Genomic DNA, 25,815 nt, shown 5'->3' on the forward strand with positions numbered 1-25,815 from the left:
GGGTTATTGGGCACACACCGGGGCAGAGGGCCCTAATGCCATACATCATGTACTGTATGTGGGATATTGGGCACACACCGGGGCAGAGGGCCCTAATGCCATACATCATGTACTGTATGTGGGTTATTGGGCACACACCGGGGCAGAAGGCCCTAATGCCATACATCATGTACTGTATGTGGGTTATTGGGCACACACTGGGGCAGGGGGCCCTGATATCATATCTCATGTACTGTATGTGGGTTATTGGGCACACACCGGGGCAGGGGGCCCTAATGCCATACATCATGTACTGTATGTGGGATATTGGGCACACACCGGGGCAGAGGGCCCTAATGCCATACATCATGTACTGTATGTGGGATATTGGGCACACACCGGGGCAGAGGGCCCTAATGCCATACATCATGTACTGTATGTGGGTTATTGGGCACACAATGGAGCAACTCTGCCAAAATACCATATATCACATACTGTATGTGGGTTATTGGGCACACACCGGGGCAGCTCTGCCAAAATACCATATATCATGTACTGTATGTGGGTTATTGGGCACACACAGCGGCAGCTCTGCCCTAATACCATACATCATGTACTGTATGTGGGTTAATGGGCACACACAGCGGCAGCTCTGCCCTAATACCATATATCATGTACTGTATGTGGGTTATTGGGCACACACAGCGGCAGCTCTGCCCTAATACCATATATCATGTACTGTATGTGGGTTATTGGGCACACACCGGGGCAGCTCTGCCAAAATACCATATATCATGTACTGTATATGGGTTATTGGGCACACACAGCGGCAGCTCTGCCCTAATAGCATATATCATGTACTGTATGTGGGTTATTGGGCACACACAGCGGCAGCTCTGCCCTAATACCATACATCATGTACTGTATGTGGGTTATTGGGCAAACACAGCGGCAGCTCTGCCCTACTACCATACATCATGTACTGTATGTGGGTTACTGGGCACACACCGGGGCAGGGGGCCCTAATGCCATACATCATGTACTGTATGTGGGTTATTGGGCACACACAGCGGCAGCTCTGCCCTGATATCATTTCTCATGTACTGTATGTGGGTTACTGGGCACAGACCGGGGCAGCTCTGCCCTGATATCATATCTCATGTACTGTATGTGGGTTACTGGGCACACACAGGGGCAGCTCTGCCCTGATATCATATCTCATGTACTGTATGTGGGTTACTGGGCACACACAGGGGCAGGGAGGGCGCCACAGTGACATTTAAGCCAAGACACTGACTGTTCTCTCCTTTGTCCCCGTCCCAGGATGCCGTGTGGTAGATATGAGGTGTGACTTCTCTCTGGGACCCGTGTCTCATGGCGGCCAGGATTCACTTGTTTCCAGACCGACATTAATTCTGTGAACTTTAAGTCTGAACAATGGTCCGATGATAAGGAGACACCAGTGTTGTCCCTGAGAGAGAAGGCCTCATTCTCCCCCACAGAAACTCTATACCCCCCAGGGGCTGCGGCTGGGGAGAGGCTGAAAACACAGCGCGCTCTATTGAGCGATCGAGTCCCAGCACTGGAATCACAGGTCACGGGACAGACTGAATGTCTGATCTATAACTGAAGGGTTAAAGGGGCACTCTAACAACAAGAGCTTCCCAACCATTATATACCTCAGTAGTATTGGGGGGCGCTGAGCTACTGTATCGCAGCCTGTATATCAAGGCCTGCCCTTTCTGATTCTGTCTGCTGAGTTGGTGTATCTAAGCCTATTGTGTGAGTGTCTATCAAACTGCTGTATCTAAGTCTATCACCTGTCATACCGTCTTCTTCTGCTGTATCAAAGCCTCTCGTGTGTAACACTGTCTGCCGAGATGGTGTATCAAAACGTATCATCTGCTGATTTTATACTATCCGCTGTGCCAGTGTATCTAAGCCTGCCTTTTTTATTGTCTCCTGAGCTGGTGTATCTAACCCTATCATGTGTGATACTGTCTTCTCAGCAGCTGTACCTAAGCGGCTTGTGTAATACTGTATGCTGAGATGGTGTATCTAACCTTATCATGTGTGATACTGTCTTCTCAGCTGCTGTACCTAAGCGGCTTGTGTAATACTGTATGCTGAGATGGTGTATCTAAATCATGTGTGTGATGGCGAGCTGTTGTCTGTATGCCGATTACATGACACAGTGTATCTAAGCCTCTCACTTGTGATACTGGCTGTCAAGGAGGCGTATGTAAGCCATTAATATGTGTGGTACTGCCTGTTGCATCCTATCCTCCCTGGTGAGCCAGCGTATCTCAGCCTGTCATGTGTGATACAGCTGTATCTAAGCCCTATATGTATGATATTATCTGCCGAGCCTCTAATCCTGCCACATGTGATACTTTCGGCTCAACTACTTTAACTAATTTTAGAACACGTGATACATCTCCTCAGTCAGTGTATCTAAGCATGTGATACAGTCTGTTGGCCAGACATAGAAATGCCTATGATGTATTATACTGACTTCTAAGTCTATGATGTCTGACACTGTGTCCTGTATCTAAGCCTGTAAGGTGCGATGCAGGCATTTTAGCAGGTGTATTGTCTGTATCTCAGCCTTTGATATGTGGTACAGTCTCAGGTGAGCCGCTACCTTCCTCATCATATACGGTTACAGACCTCTACTTCTATATCATTATCCCCGGGGCAGTGTGCTCCCCATGATCTACAGACAATGGTGCTTTGTACGTCTTGTGTGTAATTTTTAAGCTTTTCATTACGCTGCATACTTGTGTGCACCAATGTGACTTGTGCCCGGCAGGTACGGAGATAGGAGTCCTTTGTCCTTGCCTGCGTTCCATAGCTTATGAAGACTCGGCTGACAGTTGTTCCCGCTCTGACATGTACAGCAGTACAAGGCATGAGGCTACCTATAGATGTGCCATACCAGGCTGTACGTATTGCTGTATACCCTATCACTAGACAGACGAGACATCTATAGGCACTGCAATGTATGACAGTATAGAGCTCACTGGCTACACTCAGATCACTGAATCATCAGCTCTAATTCCAGGCAGACAAGGTACAGCGCTGCCACCTAGTGTACAAAACAGGAATTACCCCACTTCACCGGCAGCAAGGTAATACCAACCTGGTTTCTCACAGTCACATTTCGGTCATGTCACTATCATTCTGCACTGCAGCTCTCAGTGAACGGACTATTTTTCATTATAAACATGCATTTTTCGGCTAATACACCCAATTACAAAGTTTCTTATAATCGCCTGTACTATTGATTTCTGCAAAACAAATTTAAACGACAGTGACACTTTAAAACTACAAATCCCAGCATGCCCGGGCGGCCTTTGGTTGTGGAGCTTATTCCCACAGATCTCATCCCATACAGGACACAGAGGACAGATGGCAGGATTTTATTCCCATAAACCGTGACATTGTATAAAACACCTGATAAAACTTGGGGGAAAGGGGAATGTCAGGTCATGGTTGGACTTTGCCCGATGCCAGCTCCTTCTCGTAATCCGCTTCCACGGCTCGATACAGCTCCATTGTGGCCTTGGCATCTTCTACAGAGGAATGGCCGCTCCTTCCCATCTAAAAGAAGACAAAATATATGGTATGACCAATACACAACCTATGGGCAGCTGTAGATAAATGGATGTAATCTATCTCCCCCAAATCATAAGCCCCTTGTGCTACAAGGTGTACATAGAAATCACGGTGGTGATTAGTTACAGGCTGGAGAGCTAATCCTGCTCCATACAGGCACTATCATTGGCTCTGATTCTGGCCGTGTAACCCGCTTGTGCTGTGGCGTCACTGTGCTGACATGGCAGCTGTGTAACCCGCTTGTGCTGTGGCGTCACTGTGCTGACATGGCAGCTGTGTAACCCGCTTGTGCTGTGGCATCACTGTGCTGACATGGCAGCTGTGTAACCCGCTTGTGCTGTGGCATCACTGTGCTGACATGGCAGCTGTGTAACCCGCTTGTGCTGTGGCATCACTGTGCTCACATGGCAGCTGTGTAACCCGCTTCTGCTGCGGCGTCACTGTGCTGACATGGCAGCTGTGTAACCCGTTTGTGCTGTGGCGTCACTGTGCTGACATGGCAGCTGTGTAACCCGCTTGTGCTGTGGCGTCACTGTGCTGACATGGCAGCTGTGTAACCCGCTTCTGCTGTGGCGTCACTGTGCTGACATGGCAGCTGATGCCCTGGTAAGCTCGCCATGGATAGGACAGCGGAGCCAGGTGCATCAGACCTGTGTGCTTGGACATATACATGTACATTGGCCATCAGGATAGATGGCTGCTGGGCCAGTACCTGGATCTCCTTGTGCAGAACATGTTTGGAGAGAGTCTTCAGGGACGCGGTCTGGTTAGCCGGGATGCCAGCCCTTTGGTTCAGCAAGGGAATCTTGGATGTGTCTCGCGTCATCTCCTTAGGGTGGAAGTAGCCAAGAGCCTTGTAGTCGTTTTGTATGGCGTGGCCGATGACAATCTTACCATGGAGCAGTTTTTGGATCTGTAGGATTGAGAAGAAGGGTCTAAATAACTAAAAATTATCACCAGATACATTACTGATGTCAGTAGCAGCTGTATAAATGGCTGCACAAAGCATCATGGGACAACGGAAAAATAACAACCAGACACAACCCTGAGACCATCTCTCATGTATTTGTCCAATGGGAAATTAACGTAACTTGTATGGAGGTCAGATGCCCTCTGCTGGCAGAATCTGGATATCACATGTATAATAAAAATAGACACCGTTCCCCAATAAAGTTTAAAGGGGTATTCTGGCAGAAATCTTTTTCTTTCAAATCAACTGGTGTCAGAAAGTTATATAGATTTGTAATTTACTACTACTTAAAATTTCCAGTCTTCCAGTACTTATCAGCTGCTGTACGTCCTGCAGGAAGTGGTGTATTCTTTCCAGTCTGACACAGCACTCTCTGCTGCTGCCTATGCTCAGAGCAGGAGAGGTTTTCTATAAGAATTTGCTACTGCTCTGGACAGTTCCTGACATGGACAGAGGTGGCAGCAGAGAGCACTGTGTCAGACTGGAGAGAATGCACCACTTCCTGCAGGACATCCAGCAGCTGATAAGTACTGGAAGTCTGGAGATTTTTAAATAGAAGTAAATTACAAATCTATATAATTTTCTGAAACCAGTTGATTTGAAAGAAAGATTTTTGCCAGAGTACCCCTTTAAACCACTTGTGACTGACATTCAGAGGAGGAATATATTAGGGACCAAGTGACTTGAGGTTGATGTTAGGAAGTATCTGAGCGACCCCGACAAGGGCCAAACTGTGATGTGAATGACTTGGTGAGAGCATCTCTTGAGCGCCCGGTCCTCCGCCGATCACTAGACCAAGCAGAGAGTGTGCCATGACACAAGATGGCCCCATAGATTTACATTAGGACTAGGTATTTCTTTTCCTAAAGAGTAAGGAGCTATCCTTACAAGTCTCCTATCTTTCAGCACTATGAGGGTGTCCTTCTGTTGGTTACACAGTTTGATTGCTCATCCATCTAGTACTACAGCCCACTCTTATTCAACAAGACTCGCTGCAGTACCAGACATGGCCACACATGTATGAACGGCGCTGACCACTGCTTTATAGCTGGATCACCATCACACACTGTAATTGTGTACTGAGGCCATAGCAGCCCTTTCAGACTACCTTATCCAGGACACTCACCTCTTTCTGAGCCACGGTGAAAGGGACGGCATTTACTAGATGCTCCCGCCGTATCCCGCTCCACCTGGTCCTGTAATCGGTGACGGGGCAGGGGGGCTTTATATACTTGTCATACACCACGTCCCCCTGGTAATTCACAATGCTGCAGCGTGCCAGGGCGCTGTTGCGCCCCTTTAGCCCTGTGCCCACCATCTCACAGTCGATGGCGACTATTTTGTGGCTGGGTGCTGATACGGGGGGGAGGCAGCTCTCGTACTCGCTGAGCAGGTTAGGCTGCTGTATAAAGGGCTTTGCAGGTTTTTTGGCACCATCTGTTGAGGGTAAACTATGGCCCTTGGAGGGCGGTGCAAGATGGGGGTGACCCGGGGCACAGTTTATACTGACGTTCAGTGTGCCAGGCTGGTGCGGTTTGCCCACAGTTACAGCTCGGGATGAGGTGTTTGGTGCCCCCTGCTGGTGGAATGAGTTATTATATATCCTCCCCGTCCTTTCATGGCCGCCTCTCTCACTGTCCACCTGTCCGTTCTGACTATTATGGTCCCATGTGTTCCCCGGATGCGGCGGTGGCGGTCTCCTGTTCGGTAACTTGTGCGGAAGCTGCTTCTGCTTGAGGTAACCGCGTTTTTCCAGGAACTTCCTTTTCCTCAGAAACTGCTCATGCTTCTTATTTCGTTTCCCGGTCTGTCCCCTCGAAGGGTCAGAGGAAAAATCCAGGTTTACAAGCAGGTCCGCCATGATGGATCACACCGACGTGAGCGGTGGACTGACTGATGCGTATCGTCCCTGCTTCACCGGACAGTATGTGGTATCCGGGCGTATAGCGGCGAATAAGCGGCATCACCTGCAAGACACGGACAGTATTACCTATACACGGCCAGGTAATCCAAATGGATTCCATACTGATGTAATATCTAATATTACAGATCTATACCCACATGCTTGGGTTGAATCTTTTTCTTTCTAATCAACTGGTTTCACAAAGTTATATAGATTTGTAATTTACCTTTATTGCAAAATCTCCAGTCTTCCAGTACTTATCAGCTGCTGTATGTCCTGCAGGAAGTGGTGTATTCTCTCCAGTCTGACACAGTGCTCTCTGCTGCCACCTCTGTCCATGTCAGGAACTAACCACAGCAAATCTCCATAAAAAACCTCTCCTGCTCTGGACAGTTCCCGACCTGGACAGAGGTGGCAGCAGACTGTGCCAGACTTGAAGGAATACACCACTTCCTGCAGGACATACAGCAGCTGATAAGTACTGGAAGACTGGAGATTTTTAAATAGAATTAAATTACAAATATACATTACAATATAACTTTCTGACACCAGTTGATTTAAAATAAAAATATTATCACCGAATTACCCCTTTAAGCTGGATGTATTATAGCTGCATATACACATCTGTATTATGGCTCCAAATCTGACAAGTGATGATCCCGATAGCTGTCAGTTTAGGTCATCAGACCCGCGGCCAGGCTGGAACTTGCCGCCATTACATGTATGTTAATGGGTGTGAATACCACCTAGGCCCCTGTCACACATCCATTTATTCTGTCTGCAATGCGGACCCATTCTTTTCTATGGCCTCATACACACATCGGCAGGTGTTATCCATCTAGGTTGGGCGAGCCATTGTGCGGCCCACCGATGCGGACGGTTAGGGGGCACTCCTACTCTCTGTAGATCACGGATGCTATGGAGCGTGAAGCTGCGGGCCGGCATCACGTATCATTATGATGCGGGGGGATTCATACCTCTTTAGATCTTCCTGCTACTGTACTGACACAGCCGGCCTGCAGCTTCACAACCCCCCCCCCCCCCCCCCTTGTCTTTCCCTAAGGCAGAGCAGAAAACTGGAAATGTTCATAGACTGGTGTCAGGATTTATTATTATTATTTGTCTGTATTGTGGCAGTATTTGGGGTGTATCTCATCCCCATATTGTATATACTGATGGGTTGTCAGGAAACAGACCAAACAAGTGATAAAACTTCTAAACTGTGGATCCTGTATAATATATATATTCTGTATATTCTCCTTTTCTATAGACTACAAGCAGCGTTTATTCTCCAAAAATGTATGTATGTAAACTGCACTGCACCTGGGATACACACAGGCCCAAACTGTGTAATAGAGAAGCTGCTGTACACTGCCCATAGCAACCAGTCACGGCTCAGCTCACACAGCAACCTATCACGGCTTAGCTCATATAGCAGCCAATCACAGCTAAGTTTCCACAGTAACCAATCATGGCTCAGCTCACACCGCAACCAATCACCGCTCAGCTCTCACAGCAACCAATCACGGCTCAGCTCACACAGCAACCAATCACGGCTCAGCTCACACAGCAACCAATCACGGCTCAGCTCACACAGCAACCAATCACGGCTCAGCTCTCCCATAGCAGCTAATTACAGCTCAGCTCACAGACCAGTCAATTTCACCTCAGATCCCACAGCAACCAATCACAGCTCAGCTTTTATTTTACCACAGCGTAAGCTGAATTGTGATTGGTTGCTTCTATTTTACAGTTTGACTGGACGACTACATACAATATATAGATTTATAGACGGTGTGATTCCCTCACAGCACCGGAGGCCGCACACCGGGCCGGGAAGTTACCTCACAGCTCCGGAGGCCGCACACCGGGCCGGGAAGTTACCTCACAGCTCCGGAGGCCGCACACCGGGCCGGGAAATTACCTCACAGCTCCGGAGGCCGCACAGCGGGCCGTCACCTCACAGCTCCGGAGGCCGCACACCGGGCCGTTACCTCACAGAGGCGAGCGCTGCGGGGAGAGGCCCGGGAGTGACAGGCCAGGCCCCTCCCATATTTAGCCGGTGAATATACGGGGACACCAGGAGCGGAGGAGGGGGCCGGGCACTTACCAGACACACGGGCCGGGGCGGACACGGTAAACGCTGGATCCCATAACTCAGCAGGCCCTCCGGTGACGTCACGCCCATGTGACCAATGTTTGCGGCAGTGTCGTCAGGCGGCTGTGTTCCCGGCTCTCCTGTCAGTGCAGCTCGGGCCGGGGGCCGGTACAGCAGGTATTGCTTCTCCAAAGGTTTCTGTGCAGTGGAAAGTGATCTGGGGTGCAGGGACAGGGGTCTGGCTGTACTGTTATACAATAGTCTGCAGGGACAGGGGTCTGGCTGTACTGTTATACAATAGTCTGCAGGGACAGGGGTCTGGCTGTACTGTTATACAATAGTCTGCAGGGACAGGGGTCTGGCTGTACTGTTATACAATAGTCTGCAGGGGTCTGGCTGTACTGTTGTCCAATAGTCTGCAGGGACAGGGGTCCGGCTGTACTGTTATGCAATGGTCTGCAGAGACAGGGCTGGTGGCTGTAGTGTTATGTGATGTTCTGCAGGGACAGGGGTCTGGCTGTACTGTTATGCAATGGTCTGCAGAGACAGGGCTGGTGGCTGTAGTGTTATGTGATGTTCTGCAGGGACAGGGGTCTGGCTGTACTGTTATGCAATGGTCTGCAGAGACAGGGCTGGTGGCTGTAGTGTTATGTGATGTTCTGCAGGGATGGGGGCTGGTGGCTCCATTGTTAGGGTACGTGCACACTTCAGAAAAGCGATACAAATTCGAAGCGAATTCCGCTGCTGGCACCCGCCCGTAGCCTGCGCACGTCTCCGCCCTTGTCGTAGACCTGAACATACTTAAAAGCATGAAGAAAAAGAATGAACATTATTTCCTATGGGGAAACATAAAATATGGTTTTAATTGGTTTAATTAGATAGAAAGTACCGGAATGGACAGCCTTTTTCTGTAGTGCTCAGTGGTCTGAGCGTATACACCATAAATACCGATGTGTGATACCCTACCTGTGCAAGGTACACCTGGAATGAATGGGATATATAGGTTTTGAAATGGGGGCATTTTCCATAGAAAAAGAGGTGTAGTTCTTTCCCTGTGCAAGATAGACCTGAAATGAACTAAATGTATCTGTAGTGCACAGAGCAAGGAGAAGAAAGCGATTGGTAATACCTTACCTGTCCAAGGTACACCTGGAATGAGTAGAATATATAGTCGATGCAGGAGCAGAGAGATCCATCTTACTGGACAAAGAAGAACCCTGCTCCAGCTAAGGAGGAAGACTTTGGGATGAAGCCCTTCTGCAGGTTCTCCTTGATGTACGCAGACATGGCTTTGGTTTCCGGGACAGAGAGTGGATACACTCTACCACGAGTGGGCATAGCACTAAGAAGTAGATCTATAGGGCAATCGTATGGCCGATGAGGTGCTAGCGTGTCAGCCTGCTTTTCGGAGAACTCATCAGCAAAGCCCTGTTACTGGTCTGGGAGATCAGGCAACGGCTTGGAAGAGTCAGACGGTGGTGAAGGTACCCGGTTGTGAGAGGTCTGCAGACATCGTCTGAAGCAGTCTGCCCCCAACGCAAGACCTCCCCGATCTTGCAGTCAAGGCTAGGGGCGTGGAGCTGTAGCTAAAGGAGACCCAACAGGGCAGCAGAAAAGGAGAGGGACAGAACGTAGAAGGTGATCTTCTCTGTACTGGGACTCGCCAGGAGATAGTCAGAAGTTTGGCAAGCCAGACCACAGGCAGTAGCCACTTCTGGACCAAGGACGCGTCACGAAGCTGCCTGCTGAGCCAGAATCCAGGTAGGCGGTGGACTGTAATCGCTGTCCAGAAGGAGCAGAAATCGTAATCTGTAAGGACAGGTGTGGGAAGAAAGCATTCACACCTAGGGAGGCCTCTCTTACCTGGCCTTGGTGCAGGAGTTTCCCGGCTGCTGAGGACGTTGAGCACAATGGTGGGGTCTGTCACAATAGAGGCACATGTTCTCTCTTCTGGCATCAAGCGACCTATCCACCTGCAAGAGCTCCTCGGAGGCTGGCGGGGGCAAAGAAGAACTGCTTTGTTGTGGAGTGTGCGATATAGTTCCGCATGGTGGCTGCAAACTTGACTGGGATAATGCTGCAGTCACCACCTTCAAGAAGGGCCTTTCCATTTGGGTAAAAGACATTCTTTCCAGCCAGGACCTCCCATTCTCCTTGAATGACCTGATCTTCTTGCCACTTGGATCGATGTTCGTTCTCCGAGAGGGAAGAGGAGGTTTGTCAAGAACATGTGTTGGTGCATCCTTGCCATATGTTCCGCTTTACACCTGTGTTCAAAAGACCTTTGTCCCCGCCAGCCTCCGAGGAGCCCTTGCAGGTGGATAGAGGTCACTTGATGCCAGAAGAGAGAACTCGTTGTTGGGAGCGGAACCTGTGCCTCTATTGTGCCAGACCCAACCACTTCCACCTGAATTGTGCTCAACGTTTTCAGCAGCCGGGAAACTCCTGCACCAATTGGCCTGTCCTTGCTAATTACGATCTCTGCTCCTTCTGGACAGCGATTCCAGCCCACCGCCTTCCTGGATTCTGGCTCAGCAGGCAACTTCCTTGCGGCATCCTTGGTCCAGAAGTGGCTACTGCCTGTGGTCCGGCTTGCCAAACTTCTGACTATCTCCTCAGTTACTGGCGAGTCCCAGTACAGAGAAGATCACCTTCTACGTTCTGTCCCTCTCCTCTTCTGCCGCCCTGTTGGGTCTCCTTTAGCTACAGCTGCACGCCCCTAGCCTTGACTGGAAGACCAGGGAGGTCTTGCGTTGGGGGCCAGACTGCTTCAGACGATGTCTGCAGACCTCTCACAACCGGGTACCTTCACCACCGTCTGACTCTTCCAAGCCGTTGCCTGGTCTCCCAGGCCAGTAACAGGATTTTGCTGATGAGTTCTCCGAAAAGCAGGCTGACACGCTAGCACCTCATCAGCCATACGATTGCCCTATAGATCTACTTAGTGCTACTTATGAAATGTTCATTCTTTTTCTTCATGCTTTTTAGTATGTCCCCATAGACTCCATTCTATGCACAGGCGGATTCCGTCGTCCATTCAAAGCATGAACCTGTTAATTCTTTGAACTCATGACAGAATCTGTCCGTGCACAGAATGGAGTCTATGACAGGGACGGAGACCTGCGGAATCCGCAACTGGTTTTCCGTCGCCATTCCGTAGTGTGCACCCACCCTTATGCGATATTTGCTGTGTCAGAGGGATGCTGTGTTTGTATATCCTCTAACATGCGCAGTACAGCCGGGGATAGGATGAAGCTATACTGTGCATGTCCACTGGTATACCGATATGGGAGCGGTTACCAGCATCCAGGCCGCCTCCCTCTGACACAGCAAGTATACAGCCCTGTAGTCACACCCAGAGAGGAGATTACAGCGCTAGACAAGCCAAACCTCCAGGCCGCCCAAAGGAGTAGTCTGCCCTAATTTACACACAGCGCAGGAGATTATCAGAGTAGGTTTTCAGGGCACAGCGGGCAGGAAGAGAGGGAATTAGTGATGTCAGCACAGAAGTATTAAAAAAAAGCACAAAAATACAAATATAATGCCCCTCCAGTCTGCGGATGAAATGCCCCCAGACTGTTTGAGGAAATAAGTCATTTCTATATGTACTGGCGAAATCCCATCACTCAGAAGGGTCTTTTCTTGTATTAAAGGGGTAGTTCACAAAAAAGATTCTTTCAAATCAACTGGTGTCAGAAAGTTACATAGATTTGTAACTTACTTCTATTAAAAAATCTACAGTCTTCCAGTACTTATCAGCTGCTGTATGTCCTGTAGGAAGTGGTGTATTCTCTCCAGTCTGACACAGTGCTCTCTGCTGCCACCTCTGTCCATGTCAGGAACTGTCCAGAGCAGCAGCAAATCCCCATAGAAAACCTCTCCTGCTCACCAGACTGTTAAGAATACACCACTTTCTGCAGGACATATAGTAGCTGATAAGTACTGGAAGACTGGAAAACATTTTTTTTTTAAGTAAATAAAAATATAAATCATTTTTTTTTTAAAGTAAATAAAAATATAAATCTCTGTCAGCAGTTGATTTGAAGAAAATTTTTGGTAAACCCCTTTAAAGGAGAAGTCCGGCAAAATTTTTTATTAAAGTATTGTATTGTCTCCCAAAAGTTATACAAATCCCCAACATACACTTATTACGGGAAATGCTTGTAAAGTGTTTTTTTCCCTGCACTTACTACTGCATCAAGGCTTCACTTCCTGGATAACATGGTGATGTCACGACCCGACTCCCAGAGCTGTGTCGGCTGTGGCTGCTGGAGAGGATGATGGCAGGGGGACACTGAGGGACACAGGGCACTGGAGGGACACTGAGCATCCCCCTGCCATCATCCTCCCCAGCAGCCACAGCCCGCAGAGCTCTGGGAGTCGGGTTGTGACATCACCATGTTATCCAGGAAGTGACATCACCATGTTATCCAGGAAGTGACATCACCATGTTATCCAGGAAGTGACATCACCATGTTATCCAGGATGTGAAGCCTTGATGCAGTAGTAAGTGCTGGAAAAAAAGTTCTTTCTAAGCATTTCCTGTAATAAGTGTATATTGGGGATTTGTATAACTTTTGGGGGGCAATACAATACTTAAAAAAAATAATAATAATAAATTGCCAGACTTCTCCTTTAAGACGAAGGTTACATAGTGACCTTTGGTTGTGCAAAGGTCAGACGTCATGTGGTGATCATAAGTGACTTGTGACAGATATAATATTGTGGCAGTGACATGCGATCTGATGTCAGGAGTCGTCCTGTACCATCACACATAACACTCGCTGACATCACATAGTTGCTGTTTGTCCCCCCCCCCCCCCCCCCCCCCCCCCAAAAAAAAAAAAAGTGCTCAAAACAAAATCACTATCAAGACTTTATTATCCACCGATCACTGGTGTCACTTTATTCACTGCTACAAGCTGAACCAAATACAAAAAAAAAAAAAAAAGTCACTGCATCTTTAGGAGACCGGACCGGTCCTGAGAGAGAATGGGATTCAGAAAATTCTGTGTGAGGAAGTTAAAGAGGTTGTTTGGGTAAAATCAACCTTTCCCCTACCCACAGGATAGGGGAAGAGTAAGAGATTGCAGGGGTCCGACCTCCAAGCCCCCCTCTGATCTCCGTATCGGGCCCCCGGCTTCTCTGTTATGAAAAGAGCCGTGGGTACAGCATGTGACCCGCGGCTGTATTCTTTGCTATGGAGGTGCCTGAGAGAGTAGCGTACAGTGCTTCTTCCATCGCTCCATAGGAATGAAATGAGCCGCGGGTCACGTGCTGTACCTGCAGCTCTATTCATAGCAGAGAGGACGGGGGACACCCCCCGTGGATCCCTTTTAAATACTGTGATGGATCAGGTCCTCCAGAGAGTGGCATAGTGTGGGTGTCAGCGCTGGAGGGTTTCCATCCACCCCCTCCCCAGGAATATTGAAAAGTGCCCAACTTATCAGCTGCTGTATGTCCTGCAGGAAGCAGTGTATTCTTTCCAGTGTGGAGAGCAGGAGAGTATTTCTATGGGGATTTGCTACTGCTCTGGACAGTTCCTGACATGGACAGAGGTGGCAGCAGAGAGCACTGTGTCAGACTGGAGAGAATACACCACTTCCTGCAGGACATACAGTGAGTCCAAGAAGTATTTGATCCCTTGCTGATTTTCTTTGTTTGCCCACTAATAAAGACATGATCATTCTTTACTTTTAATGGTAGATGTATTCTTACATGGAAAGACAGAATATTAAATAGAAAATCCAGAAAATCTAAGGAATATATATTAATTGATTTGTATTTCATGGAGTTAAATAAGTATTTGATCCCTTAGTATTCATTTGCAGTTCTGGCTTTTACAGACCAGTTACACTCCCAATCAACTTGTTACCTGACCTGAAGTCACCTGTTCTCACTAATCACTTGTGTGAAAAACAACTGTCCACAGAATCAGACAGATCACACAGATTTCAAGTCTCCAACATGGGTAAAACCAAAGAGCTGTCACAGGACCTCAGAGTCAGAATTGTTGACCTTCACAGAGCTGGAATGGGCTCCAAAGAGATTAGTAAGGTGTTGGATGTGAAAGTAACAACTATTGGTACAATTATCAGAAAGTTTAAAGAGTATAACATGACAATCAACAGACCTCGGCCCGGTGCTCCAAAGAAGATTTCGCCTCGTGGGGTGGCAATGATGCTGAGAACAGTCAGAAATCGTCCTGCAACCACTTGGCAGGAGTTAGCAAATGACCTGAAGGCAGCTGGGACCACAGTTTGCAAGGAAACAATTGGCAACACTTTGCACAACAATGAATTCACATCCTGCAGTGCCCGAAAGGTACCCCTGCTGAAGAGAGCACATGTGGAGGCGCGCCTCAAGTATGCCAATGATCATTTGAAAGATGAACCAAGTTATTGGGAGAAGGTTTTGTGGTCAGATGAGACCAAAATTGAACTTTTTGGCCTCAACTCCACCCGCCATGTGTGGAGGAAGAAAAATGCTGCCTATGACCCCAAGAACACTGTGCCCACCGTCAAGCATGGAGGTGGAAGCATAATGTTTTGGGGGTGTTTCTCTGCCAAGGGTACATGGCTACTTCACCGCATCACTGGGAAGATGGATGGAGCCATGTACCGCACAATCCTGAGGGACAACCTCCTCCCCTCTGCCAGGGTTCTGAAAATGGGCCGTGGTTGGGTCTTCCAACATAATAACGACCCTAAACATACAGCAAAGGCAACAAAGGATTGGCTCAAGAAAAATCACATTAAGGTCATGGAGTGGCCCAGCCAGTCGCCAGACCTCAATCCGATGGAAAATCTATGGAGGGAGCTGAAGGTCAGAGTTGCCAAGCGACAGCCCACCAACCTTCATGATTTAGAGAGAATCTGCAAAGAAGAGTGGGCCAAAATTCCCCCTGGTGTGTGCGCTAAACTTGTGGTTAACTACAACAAACCTCTCACCGCTGTGCTTGCAAACGAAGGCTTTGCCACTAAGTATTGAGTGTGTTTGGCAAGAGGGATCAAATACTTATTTTCCTCATTGAAATACAAATTAATTAAAATATATTCTTTAAAATTATATTCTGGAGTTTTTTCTTGATATTCTGTCTCTCCATGTTAGAATATATCTACCATTAAAAGTGCTGAAGGATAGTGTCTTTATTAGTGGGCAAACAAAGAAAATCAGCAAGGGATCAAATACTTCTTGGACTCACTGTATAGCAGCTGATAAGTACTGAAAGACTTTATAACTTTCTGGCACCAGTTGATTTCAAAAAGAATTTTTCTGGTGAACAAACCCCTGTAATGGAATCAATCAGTATGATTCTGCTGATAGGGTTCCCAGCTGCTCATTATAGATTATCTACTGTGCAGCCCCCCGAGACCACCTGGGGGGGGCCAGTAACCGGTCTCTTTGCCTGTCATTCATCCCCGCACTGTGCGCTGACAGGCAGAGAGCCGTGACTAGTCACCAGCGGCTCCGCCCCCTCCCCCTCGGATGACCAGGTGCCACCCCTCTGCTGTCGGAATAGAGCTCCTTTTTCTCCCATGTACAGTGACCTCTGCGGCCATAGCTGGTATGCTCCGCGAGCGGCACAGTACATCTATAATGTGCAGCCGGTATGCTCCGCGAGCGGCACAGTACATCTATAATGTGCAGCCGGTATGCTCCGCGAGCGGCACAGTACATCTATAGTGTGCAGCTGGGAACCAGATCAGCTGATTAGTTCCCTTAAAAACCTTATTTTAAAGGGCTGCGTTCACATCTGCTATGTTTTTGGGGTTTATTTTTCTTCACATGAAAAACCCTCATTTATACAGCAGATTCACACTGCGCTTTCTGCCTGTTTCATGGTTTCCGTATCAAAAAAAGCCTATACATTTCAAGACTCTCAGGTGCTCAGCAGACATGATAGACTTAGATACTCAGTACCACATATGATAGACTTAGATACTCAGCTCAGCAGACTGTATCACACATGATAGGACTGTATACATTGACTCGGTACACAGAATAAGGCCATGTTCATAGTATGTATGAAACCGGCCGTTCTGAAACCTGGCCGGGTCACAGAACGGCCGGTCTCTGAAAAGACCATCCCGACCGGATGATCTTTAGGGCTGCAGAGTTCTGATGCAGGCGCATCCATGCATGCCCGCATCACAACTCCCCACAGCACACAATGATGCTTGCAACTATACAGACATTATCTGACATTATAGACCTGTATATAGTGGCTCAGCAGACAGTATTACACATAATAGCTATATCAGCTGAACAGACTGTATCACATATTATTTGCTGAGATACTGCTGGGTGTTGTAGTTCTTCCTCACTAATTGTCATTGTGTTGTCTGTCCAGCATGTCTGTAAGGTCCCTGGAGCAGAACAGGCGTCATGCCACCGAGATAACACGTATCCTCTCTCTATACGGCTACATCACCGATTCTTACATTATAGTGAGTATCACCTGGGGGTAATGTACTGGGGGACTGTATGTAATGGTAATATTCTTACATTATAGTGAGTATCACCTGGGGGTAATGTACTGGGGGACTGTATGTAATGGTAATATTCTTACATTATAGTGAGTATCACCTGGGGGTAATGTACTGGGGGACTGTATGTAATGGTAATATTCTTACATTATAGTGAGTATCACCTGGGGGTAATGTACTGGGGGACTGTATGTAATGGTAATATTCTTACATTATAGTGAGTATCACCTGGGGGTAATGTACTGGGGGACTGTATGTAATGGTAATATTCTTACATTATAGTGAGTATCACCTGGGGGTAATGTACTGGGGGACTGTATGTAATGGTAATATTCTTACATTATAGTATCACCTGGGGGGTAATGTACTGGGGGACTGTATGCAATGGTAATATTCTTACATTATAATATCACCTGGGGGTAATGTACTGGGAACTGTATGTAATGGTAATATTCTTACATTATAGTGAGTATCACCTGGGGGTAATGTACTGGGGGACTGTATGTAATGGTAATATTCTTACATTATAGTATCACCTGGGGGACTGTATGCAATGGTAATATTCTTACATTATAATATCACCTGGGGGTAATGTACTGGGGACTGTATGTAATGGTAATATTCTTACATTATAGTGAGTATCACCTGGGGGTAATGTACTGGGGACTGTATGTAATGGTAATATTCTTACATTATAATATCACCTGGGGGTAATGTACTGGGGGACTGTATGTAATGGTAATATTCTTACATTATAGTATCACCTGGGGGGTAATGTACTGTACTGGGGACTGTATGTAATGGTAATATTCTTACATTATAATATCACCTGGGGGTAACGTACTGGGGGACTGTATGTAATGGTAATATTCTTACATTATAGTATCACCTGGGGGGTAATGTACTGTACTGGGGACTGTATGTAATGGTAATATTCTTACATTATAGTATCACCTGGGGGTAATGTACTGGGGGACTGTATGTAATGGTAATATAGTTACATTATAGTTGGGCTCAAAAGTTTACATACCCCGGCAGAATGTTTGCTTTCTTGGGCCTTTTTTCAGAGAATATGAATGATAATAAAACATTTGTTTCCCCTCTCATGGTTAGTGGTCGGGTGACGCCATTTATTGTCACACTACTGTGTTTTCTCTTATTAGATCATAATGACAACCAAAAACATCCAAATGACCCTGATCAAAAGTTTACATCCCCCTTTTCCTAATACCATGTATTGCCCCCTCTAACATCAATGACAGCCTGAAGGCCTTTGTGGTAGTTGTGGATGAGGCTCTGTATTTTCTCTGATGGTAAAGCTGCCCATTCTACTTGGCAAACAGCCTCCAGTTCCTGTAAATTCCTGGGCTGTCTTGCATGAACTGTGCGCTTGAGATTTCCCTAGAGTGGATCAATGATATTCAGGTCAGAAGACTGAGATGTCCACTCCAGAACCTTCACTTTGTTTTGATAAAGCACGGAGATGGATCACAGATGTTTTGGGGATGTGTGAGCTACAAAGGCTCAGGAAACTTAGTCAAAGCTGGAGGAAAAATGAATGCAACAAAAACTGGAAGATGCACATGGGACGTACCTGGATGTTCCAGCATGACAACAATCCAAAACACAAGGCCAATTCGACCTGTCATTGGCTACAGCAGAACAAAGTGAAGGTTCTGGAGTGGCCATCTCAGTCTCCTGACCTTAATATCATTCAGCCACTCTGGGGAAATCTCAGCGCACAGTTCATACAAGACAGCCCAGGAGTATACAAGAACTGGAGGCTGTTTGCCAAGTAGAATGGTCAGCTTTACCATCTGAGAAAATACAGAGCATCATCCACAACTACCACAACAGCCTTCAGGCTGTCATTGATGTTAGAGGGGGCAATACACAGTATTAAGAACAGGGGGATGTAAACTTTTGGTCAGTTATTTGGATGTTTTTGGTTGTCATTATGATTTAATAAGAAAACACAATAGTTTTGCAATAAATGGCGTCACCCGACCACTTACCATGAGTGTGTGTGTGGAGGGGGGTTACGTTATCATTCATATTCTCTTAAAAAAAAGGGCCAAGAAAGCTAGAATTCTGCCAGGGTATGTAAACTTTGAGCACCACTGTATATTGAGTATCACCTGCGCGGTAATATACTTGGCAGACTGTATGTAATAGTAGTGATGTTCTTATATTATAATGTGTATCATCTGACTGTTTAATCGTAATATTATGACATGTATATGAAGTATTTAGATGGTAGAGAATGGTTTGATGTTTGACATTTATAGGTTGTTGGTTACAAATTCAAACTTACTTGCATTCTAAAGACACACCACTAGGGGTCCTCATAGTACTCAGTAAGTGTTATTACTCAGTATCCTCCAGTATCTCCAGAAACCACTACAGGATGATATGGAGTGAAATCATGTATGGAATACTATGATGACCCCTAGTGGTTAGTCTTGAGAATGCATCACCATACATACCAGAGAGACATAATACCACAGTGGGATTTGTCCTTAAATTTATGTAATTAGTATCTCCTTACAAGTACAATGAAAAGGAAGACTGTTCAGACTGACAGCTGTAATGCAGGGTCGGTGCCTGGAAACAACAAACATTTTCCATAGGGAGAAATGTATATCCGGTCTCCCCCCAGACTGTACACAACTACACCGGGGTCCATAGGAGTCAGGTGATGATTCCAGCAGCAGATGCCTTCTTGTAAATGGATACAGACTCCTGAGAGAATGAGGCCCGTGCTGCTGTATGACGGCACAAAATCTGTGAAAAAGTCATAGGGATTTTTTATTTTCTATATTTTTTTATGTAATTTTTTAAATGGCTCCTCAAAAATATATATTTTTTTTCTTAGGAATTTTTCACTGACAACCTGTGGGAGACGCTGCCTGAGTCCTGGAGGTTAGTGTTGTCAGACCTGACTGCTCCGGAACTGGCCGATCAACTCCTCTCTATTGGTAACACGAGGAATACAAAGTGGGTGAATACGGCCATTTTGGATACAAGGATGTTTGTTTTGCTATTTCTGTGAACCAAAAAAAAAAATGTCTACTATCCTCTCACCCCTGCCAGTATTCTTGATCTGACATGAGGTCAAAGGCCGCTTAGCCAAACAGTAGCCAGAGCAGTGTCTTCCATAGCCACAGATAAGTGCAGCGGCCTGTAAGGAAGAAACGTAGATGGATTTTTTTTTTTTTTTCTCATGGCAACTTCATAGTACAGCTTTACTAGATGTCTCCAAACTAAGTCAGGGAACCAAAGCGACAAGATGTGCAGTACTGTCCTTACAGGATGTCTCAATGGTTAATGTCCAGTCCGGACCCATGTCGGTCTATCCAAAATCTGAGCCATTGCTTCAAAATGCACAATACGGAATACATGCAGGCTAGTATACTAACAAGGTAAACGGTAAGTACGCCTCCAGTCCTGTAGGTCTGTTCAGGTCGGTATTTGTCAACCATACATCTGCTAGTGTCCCGGCCCTGTCCCTTATACAGTCAGGACTAGTCAGACAGCAGCTAACAAGTTGATCCCATCATACCGGGACATGTAAAGTATATCAATCACCTGATGCCCAACGAGTTTCGGTCAGTCATGTTGGTGACTTCATCAGGGCCTATGAGGCAGGAGGTGTTTTGTGCTACAGTTTATTATGCAACAGTAGACACTGATAATATATGAAGACATTGAAGTCATATGCTTTTTATTGACACATATCAGACATTAGAGTGGTGTAGGCATTATCAGACGACAGCTGCGGCTACTCACTGTCCAGGAGCTGAGGTGGCCCAAGGATTGTAGGCTCTATGTAGCAGAGGCTAATGCAGACCCTATCGGATACAAACAGCAACAAGTGCCTGCTCTTCTGTGTCTCCACTAAATGTTAAGTATAAGCTCTTACCATACCCTTGTTATGCAGCTGGCTGAATAGTTTCAGTGTTTGTCTGCATTTGTGTATCCTGTTCAGTCTTCTCTCTACATTATACACATATATAGACAATGAGGCGCAGTCAGTCAGGTTGCCCATTTTCTGTCCAGTTACAGGTCAGTGTGGCCGCTTAGTCTCTTGGCTTTGAGGGTCTCGGCCCAGTCCTTGGCTTTTCAGCGAGTACCGCGCTACGACATTGGTAGTGCAGATAAGAAGAGACCAGCTGAGTTCCAGACAAACCATTGCCAGAGCTCCTTACTGGACCCTCTATTCCGGAAACACGTGAAGCCTAAAAAGCAGCATGAAATCCGACGGCTGGGAAAGGTAAACAATTGCACGGGTAACTGGGTACACACTAGCTTCCATCATCATTCATACAGTATCAGCTGCTGCTCTTTAACATTTTTTGTGGTTTGGCAAAGGGATCACCAACACAATGGCCTAGGCAAGGTCAGAACTGTTATACGCCCTAATGGGAGGGTTCACTGAGGGGGCCACATAGGTCCTTGTAGTAGTAGTTGTAGTGGGAGTAGGAGTTGTAGCTACAGGGTGGCACAGCTCTCCGGTGATCTGCTGCTCCTAGAGGATCTGCTAAGTGTGGGCAACAGGAACCTGCTGGGTGCGGGTGGCAGCAGGCATGTCCCGGGTGTGGCCAACAGCGGGGATCTCCTGGAGGTAGATGGCAGCTGAGATCTCCTGGGGGTAGGTGGCAGCTGAGATCTCCTGGGTGTGTTAGTGGCAGCTGGGATCTCCTGGGGGCAGGTAGCAGCTGAGATCTCTTTGGTGTAGGTGGCAGCTGGGATCTCCTGGGTGTGTTAGTGGCAGCTGGGATCTCCTGGGTGTTGACGTGGCAGCTGAGATCTCCTGGGGGTAGGTGGCAGCTGGGATCTCCTGGGTGTTGACGTGGCAGCTGAGATCTCCTGGGGGTAGGTGGCAGCTGGGATCTTCTGGGTGTTGACGTGGCAGCTGAGATCTCCTGGGGGTAGGTGGCAGCTGAGATCTCCTGGGGGTAGGTGGCAGCTGGGATCTCCTGGGTCTGTACGCAGCAGCTGGGATCTCCTGGGGGTAGGTGGCAGCTAGGATCTCCTGGGTCTGTACGTGGCAGTGCTGGATTCAGCAGGGGGTGCTTTTGAACTGCAGCGTGCAGCTGTGGGTAACCATACCACCCGGGCCCTGAGCACCACTGCTCCCCCTGCAGGTCAGAGCGCCAATCAGATTGATTTGCAAGTTAAGGACAAATTAATTTTATTAATTTGATTAATCACTATTTCATATAAAAGAAACTTTTAGTGAATTTCCGTTTTCTACTCTTATTTAGTTCTTTCTGACTGCAAAGTAAATGGAACAAGCAGAGCGGCAGTGTAAGGGGCTTATGACACGGAGCAATACTCTGCCAAATCAGGCCGATCCAGCAGATCATCACTCCATGTAATAAAGACAACCATACAGCCCTTGCTGCACGATTATGGAGCTGTATGTGTATGCTAGATTGGCGCTCGCTTACACCAAGTCATCGGGCCATGTAATATGCCATGTAATCATAAGGCAGGGATAGGGAACCTTCGGCCCTCCAGCTGTTGCAAAACTACAATTCCCATCATGCCTGGACAGCTAAAGCTTTGGCTGTCCTGGCATGATGGGAATTGTAGTTTTGCAACAGCTGGAGGGCCGAAGGTTCCCCATCCCTGTCAGAAGGGAAGGACATAGCAAGTGCCTGAACCGTGTGTCATTGTCATGTATATAAATTGTAAAACTCCATCACATAATAATGGCAGTTCACGTTTTTTTTTTTTCTGTTTCATAGTTAGTGAAGAAGCTGAGTGACATCACGGGGTACGACCATGTGGTGGATATCGGCAGTGGTCAGGTACGGTTATATGTGGTGTAATTATTGGTTGCTTCAAGGGCAAATGGACAAATATACAAAGCACAATACTTAGTCCTCCAAACCCCCTATATATTGACAATGATATTTGTGAACCAGGAAGACATAGCAACACACAAACATTTATTAAAGCGGATTAGAATAGATCTGAATTGTGACATAGAAATAATAAGTGCAAACAAACCAATGTACAGATAAAATCATTGCAGGCCCCTTGTGGATTACTGCTATGTTCACACACATTTTTTATGACAAGAACGGCCATATCTCCTGCAGGAAGTGGTGTATTCTCACCAGTGTGACACAGTGCTCTCTGCTGCCACCTATGTCCATGTCAGGAACTGTCCAGAGCAGCAGCAAACCCCCAGGGGTTATCCACATTGGATGTTAGATTGTGCGACCCATAAATTAACCAACAGAGATAGACGAGCATTGCTCACCAAAAAAGATAAACCACAGGTCAATCATGTCCCCACACTTGTAACCAAATATAGCCCACAATTTAGACAGATTAGGGAAATCATATTTAAACATGTACACATACTGCGGGGTGATCCACTATTGGACCAAATTTTACAGTCCGGCTGTCGGGTGGTATCTAGAAGAGCCTCTACTTTAAGGGACGTTCTCTCCCCCTCTAGCCCTAAATGTAAACGATCTTCCACATGGCTAAACTGCAAAGGCTTTTACAGATGCGGGCAACATCCTTGCCGCACCTGCACTGTAGCCTTACCTAGCAAATCCTTCACTAGCAGTTCAGGTAAGGAATTCCGGGTTGGTTGCTTTCTAAATTGTAATAGTACCAACATAGTCTACATCATATTGTGCACTATATGCAACCTCATGTATGTTGGTTGCACAACACAAAAATTTAAAACCCGTGTTGTAGAGCACTTATACGATGTGGGACACCATTCCAACCGCAAGATGGATTTTCCATTTAAACACTACTGCCCCCAATGGCCTAAATCTTCGTAGAGAACGTCTGCTATATTACTAAAGTGTATCTTGCATGTTGTCTTTAGTATTTATTGCAACTTAAATGATAAATATCTTGTTGTGACTTAACATATTACTGACACACAGCAAACCTGTATGTACGATTGGGTTTTAGCTATACCATTGTTTATTAAGAGGTGTTGGTTCATGTAAAGACCTGACGCCATCACGCTTCGGAGCGTAGGCCAGGTTACCTATTTATACACACCTGCATGGTTACCCTTCAGCCATGATTAAGGGTACGTGACGTACCGGAAACGCGTTGGCGTGGGTCTGAGAGAGCGCACTACATGTCTCCGTTGTTCTTTGGATCACCAAATAAAGCAAGTTTATTGAAGCACTGCATCGCTGAGCCCAGGTGAATTTTCCCCATAGAAAACCTTTACTGCATTCCAGAGTTGAAAAATACACCATTTCCTGTAGGACATACAGCAGCTGATAAGTACTGAAAGACTGGAGATTTTTTAATAAAAGTAAGTTACACACCTGGACCCTGTATCCAGGGCACTTTCTTGCAACAGTTGATATAAAAGAAAAAAAAAAATTGTGAACATGTGAGTATATGGAGGATATAGGACACAGAAAGCCTCTTAATTGCTGAAGAACGGTGTGAATATAAATGTGAGCTGTACGTATGAATTGGAATAGAGTGGCATACATAAGGTTAAATTAGAAGCCGAATGAAAAAGTCTTTGGGTTGTTTGAGCGACTGTACAGGGTCCGTTTCAGCACCAGTAAAACAGTCTGGCACAGGACAAGCCATGGGCAGAGGGGTACACAAAACCTAGTATCAATCTTAACCCCTAGACGACCCTGGACGTAGGGTTACGTCATGGAAGTCTGTCCCCAGACGACCCATGACATAACCTTACGTCCTGGGTGTTTCTCCCGCTATGAAGCGCGCTCCGGAGCGGAGCGCGCTTCATAGCAGGTGGGGGCCGGTTGCAAACAGCAGCCGGGACCTCACCGGTAATGACACGCTGCAGCGATCGCGCTGCCGTGTGTCATTAACCCCTTAAACGCCGCGATCGCGGCGCGACCGCGGCGTTTAAGTGTAAGTGACAGGGGGAGTCCCCTGTCACCGATCGGGACCCCCGCAGTGTGACTGCGGGGGTCCTGATCGTTGAAACGGACCGCCGGAGGTCTCTCACCTGCCTCCGTGCGGTCCGATCGGCGATCTGCTGCACTAAGCCTGCACAGGCAGGCTCAATGAGCAGATCGCCGATAACACTGATCAATGCTGTGCCTATGGCATAGCAATGATCAGTGTAAAAATCAGAGTAGTGTATGTAAAAGTCCCCCAAAGGGACTTCAAAAGTGTAAAAAAAAAAAAAAAAAAAAAAAAAGTTAAAATCACTAACACACTACCCCAAAACCCCTCCCCCAATAAAAGTCTAAATCACCCCCCTTTCCCATTATATAAATAAAACATATAAAAATAAATAAATAGATAAACATATAATATACCGTAGCGTGCGTAATTGTCCGATCTATTAAAATATAACAAGCGTCATTGTGATCGGTGAACGGCGTACACGAAAAGAGGGAAAAAAGTGCACGGATTACCGATTTTATGTTACATTATGTATTTAAAAAAATTAATAAAAAGTGATCAAAACGTCCGATCTTCACAAATATGGTATTATTAAAAACTAGAGATCATGGCGGAAAAAATGACACCCCATACAGCCCCGTAGGTGAAAAAATAAAACCGTTATAAGCGTCACAATAGGCCCATTTTATTAATATTTAATTGCCAAAAAAAAGGATTTCATAAAAAAATGTATAACATTAGAGAATCTGTGTAACCTGCATATGGTTGTGTTCGGACTGACCTATAGAGTAATGGTATCATGTCGCTGTTACCATATAGTGCATTACGTAGACACAGGAACCCCCCAAACGTTACCATATTGCATTCTTTT

The 25,815-nt window shown here is 46.6% G+C and overlaps 2 protein-coding genes across 4 annotated transcripts in view; one reads left to right on the plus strand and one right to left on the minus strand.

The window, feature by feature from the left end:
- Positions 1 to 3,380: 3,380 nt before the first annotated feature.
- Positions 3,381 to 8,687, minus strand: ISG20L2 (interferon stimulated exonuclease gene 20 like 2). Of its 3 annotated transcripts, none has more exons than XM_069949771.1 (4): positions 8,581 to 8,687; positions 5,694 to 6,534; positions 4,310 to 4,510; positions 3,381 to 3,582 (listed from the first exon to the last, which is right to left on the minus strand). In XM_069949771.1, the coding sequence occupies exons 2-4, from the start codon at positions 6,426 to 6,428 to the stop codon at positions 3,469 to 3,471; spliced, it is 1,050 nt and encodes a 349-aa protein (XP_069805872.1). In that variant the 5' UTR covers positions 6,429 to 6,534; positions 8,581 to 8,687; the 3' UTR covers positions 3,381 to 3,468. The 3 variants fall into 3 exon arrangements, with proteins under 3 accessions (XP_069805872.1, XP_069805874.1, XP_069805873.1); XM_069949773.1 differs by lacking the exon at positions 8,581 to 8,687 and adding an exon at positions 8,315 to 8,383; XM_069949772.1 differs by lacking the exon at positions 8,581 to 8,687 and adding an exon at positions 7,794 to 7,862.
- Positions 8,681 to 25,815, plus strand: part of METTL25B (methyltransferase like 25B) — a 60,649-nt gene continuing 43,514 nt past the window's right edge. The window contains exons 1-6 of the mRNA XM_069949770.1: positions 8,681 to 8,745; positions 9,662 to 9,843; positions 16,922 to 17,018; positions 19,933 to 20,054; positions 21,117 to 21,330; positions 22,811 to 22,873. Of these exons, the coding sequence (XP_069805871.1) occupies positions 9,743 to 9,843; positions 16,922 to 17,018; positions 19,933 to 20,054; positions 21,117 to 21,330; positions 22,811 to 22,873 (597 nt within the window). The 5' untranslated portion in view covers positions 8,681 to 8,745; positions 9,662 to 9,742. The remainder of the gene's footprint in view (positions 8,746 to 9,661; positions 9,844 to 16,921; positions 17,019 to 19,932; positions 20,055 to 21,116; positions 21,331 to 22,810; positions 22,874 to 25,815) is intronic.

The sequence above is a fragment of the Dendropsophus ebraccatus genome, chromosome 13 (genome assembly GCF_027789765.1).
Source record: "Dendropsophus ebraccatus isolate aDenEbr1 chromosome 13, aDenEbr1.pat, whole genome shotgun sequence".
NCBI classification, from domain to species: domain Eukaryota; kingdom Metazoa; phylum Chordata; class Amphibia; order Anura; family Hylidae; genus Dendropsophus; species Dendropsophus ebraccatus.

Coding starts and splice junctions, on each gene's coding strand:
- ISG20L2 (XM_069949771.1), bottom strand. CDS start 6,428: ATGGCGGACCTGCTTGTAAACCTGGATTTTTCCTCTGACCCTTCGAGG. Junction 4,511..5,693: donor TCACCGTGGCTCAGAAAGAG/GTGAGTGTCCTG, acceptor TCAATCCTACAG/ATCCAAAAACTGCTCCATGG. Junction 3,583..4,309: donor TTCTGCACAAGGAGATCCAG/GTACTGGCCCAG, acceptor GTCTTCTTTTAG/ATGGGAAGGAGCGGCCATTC.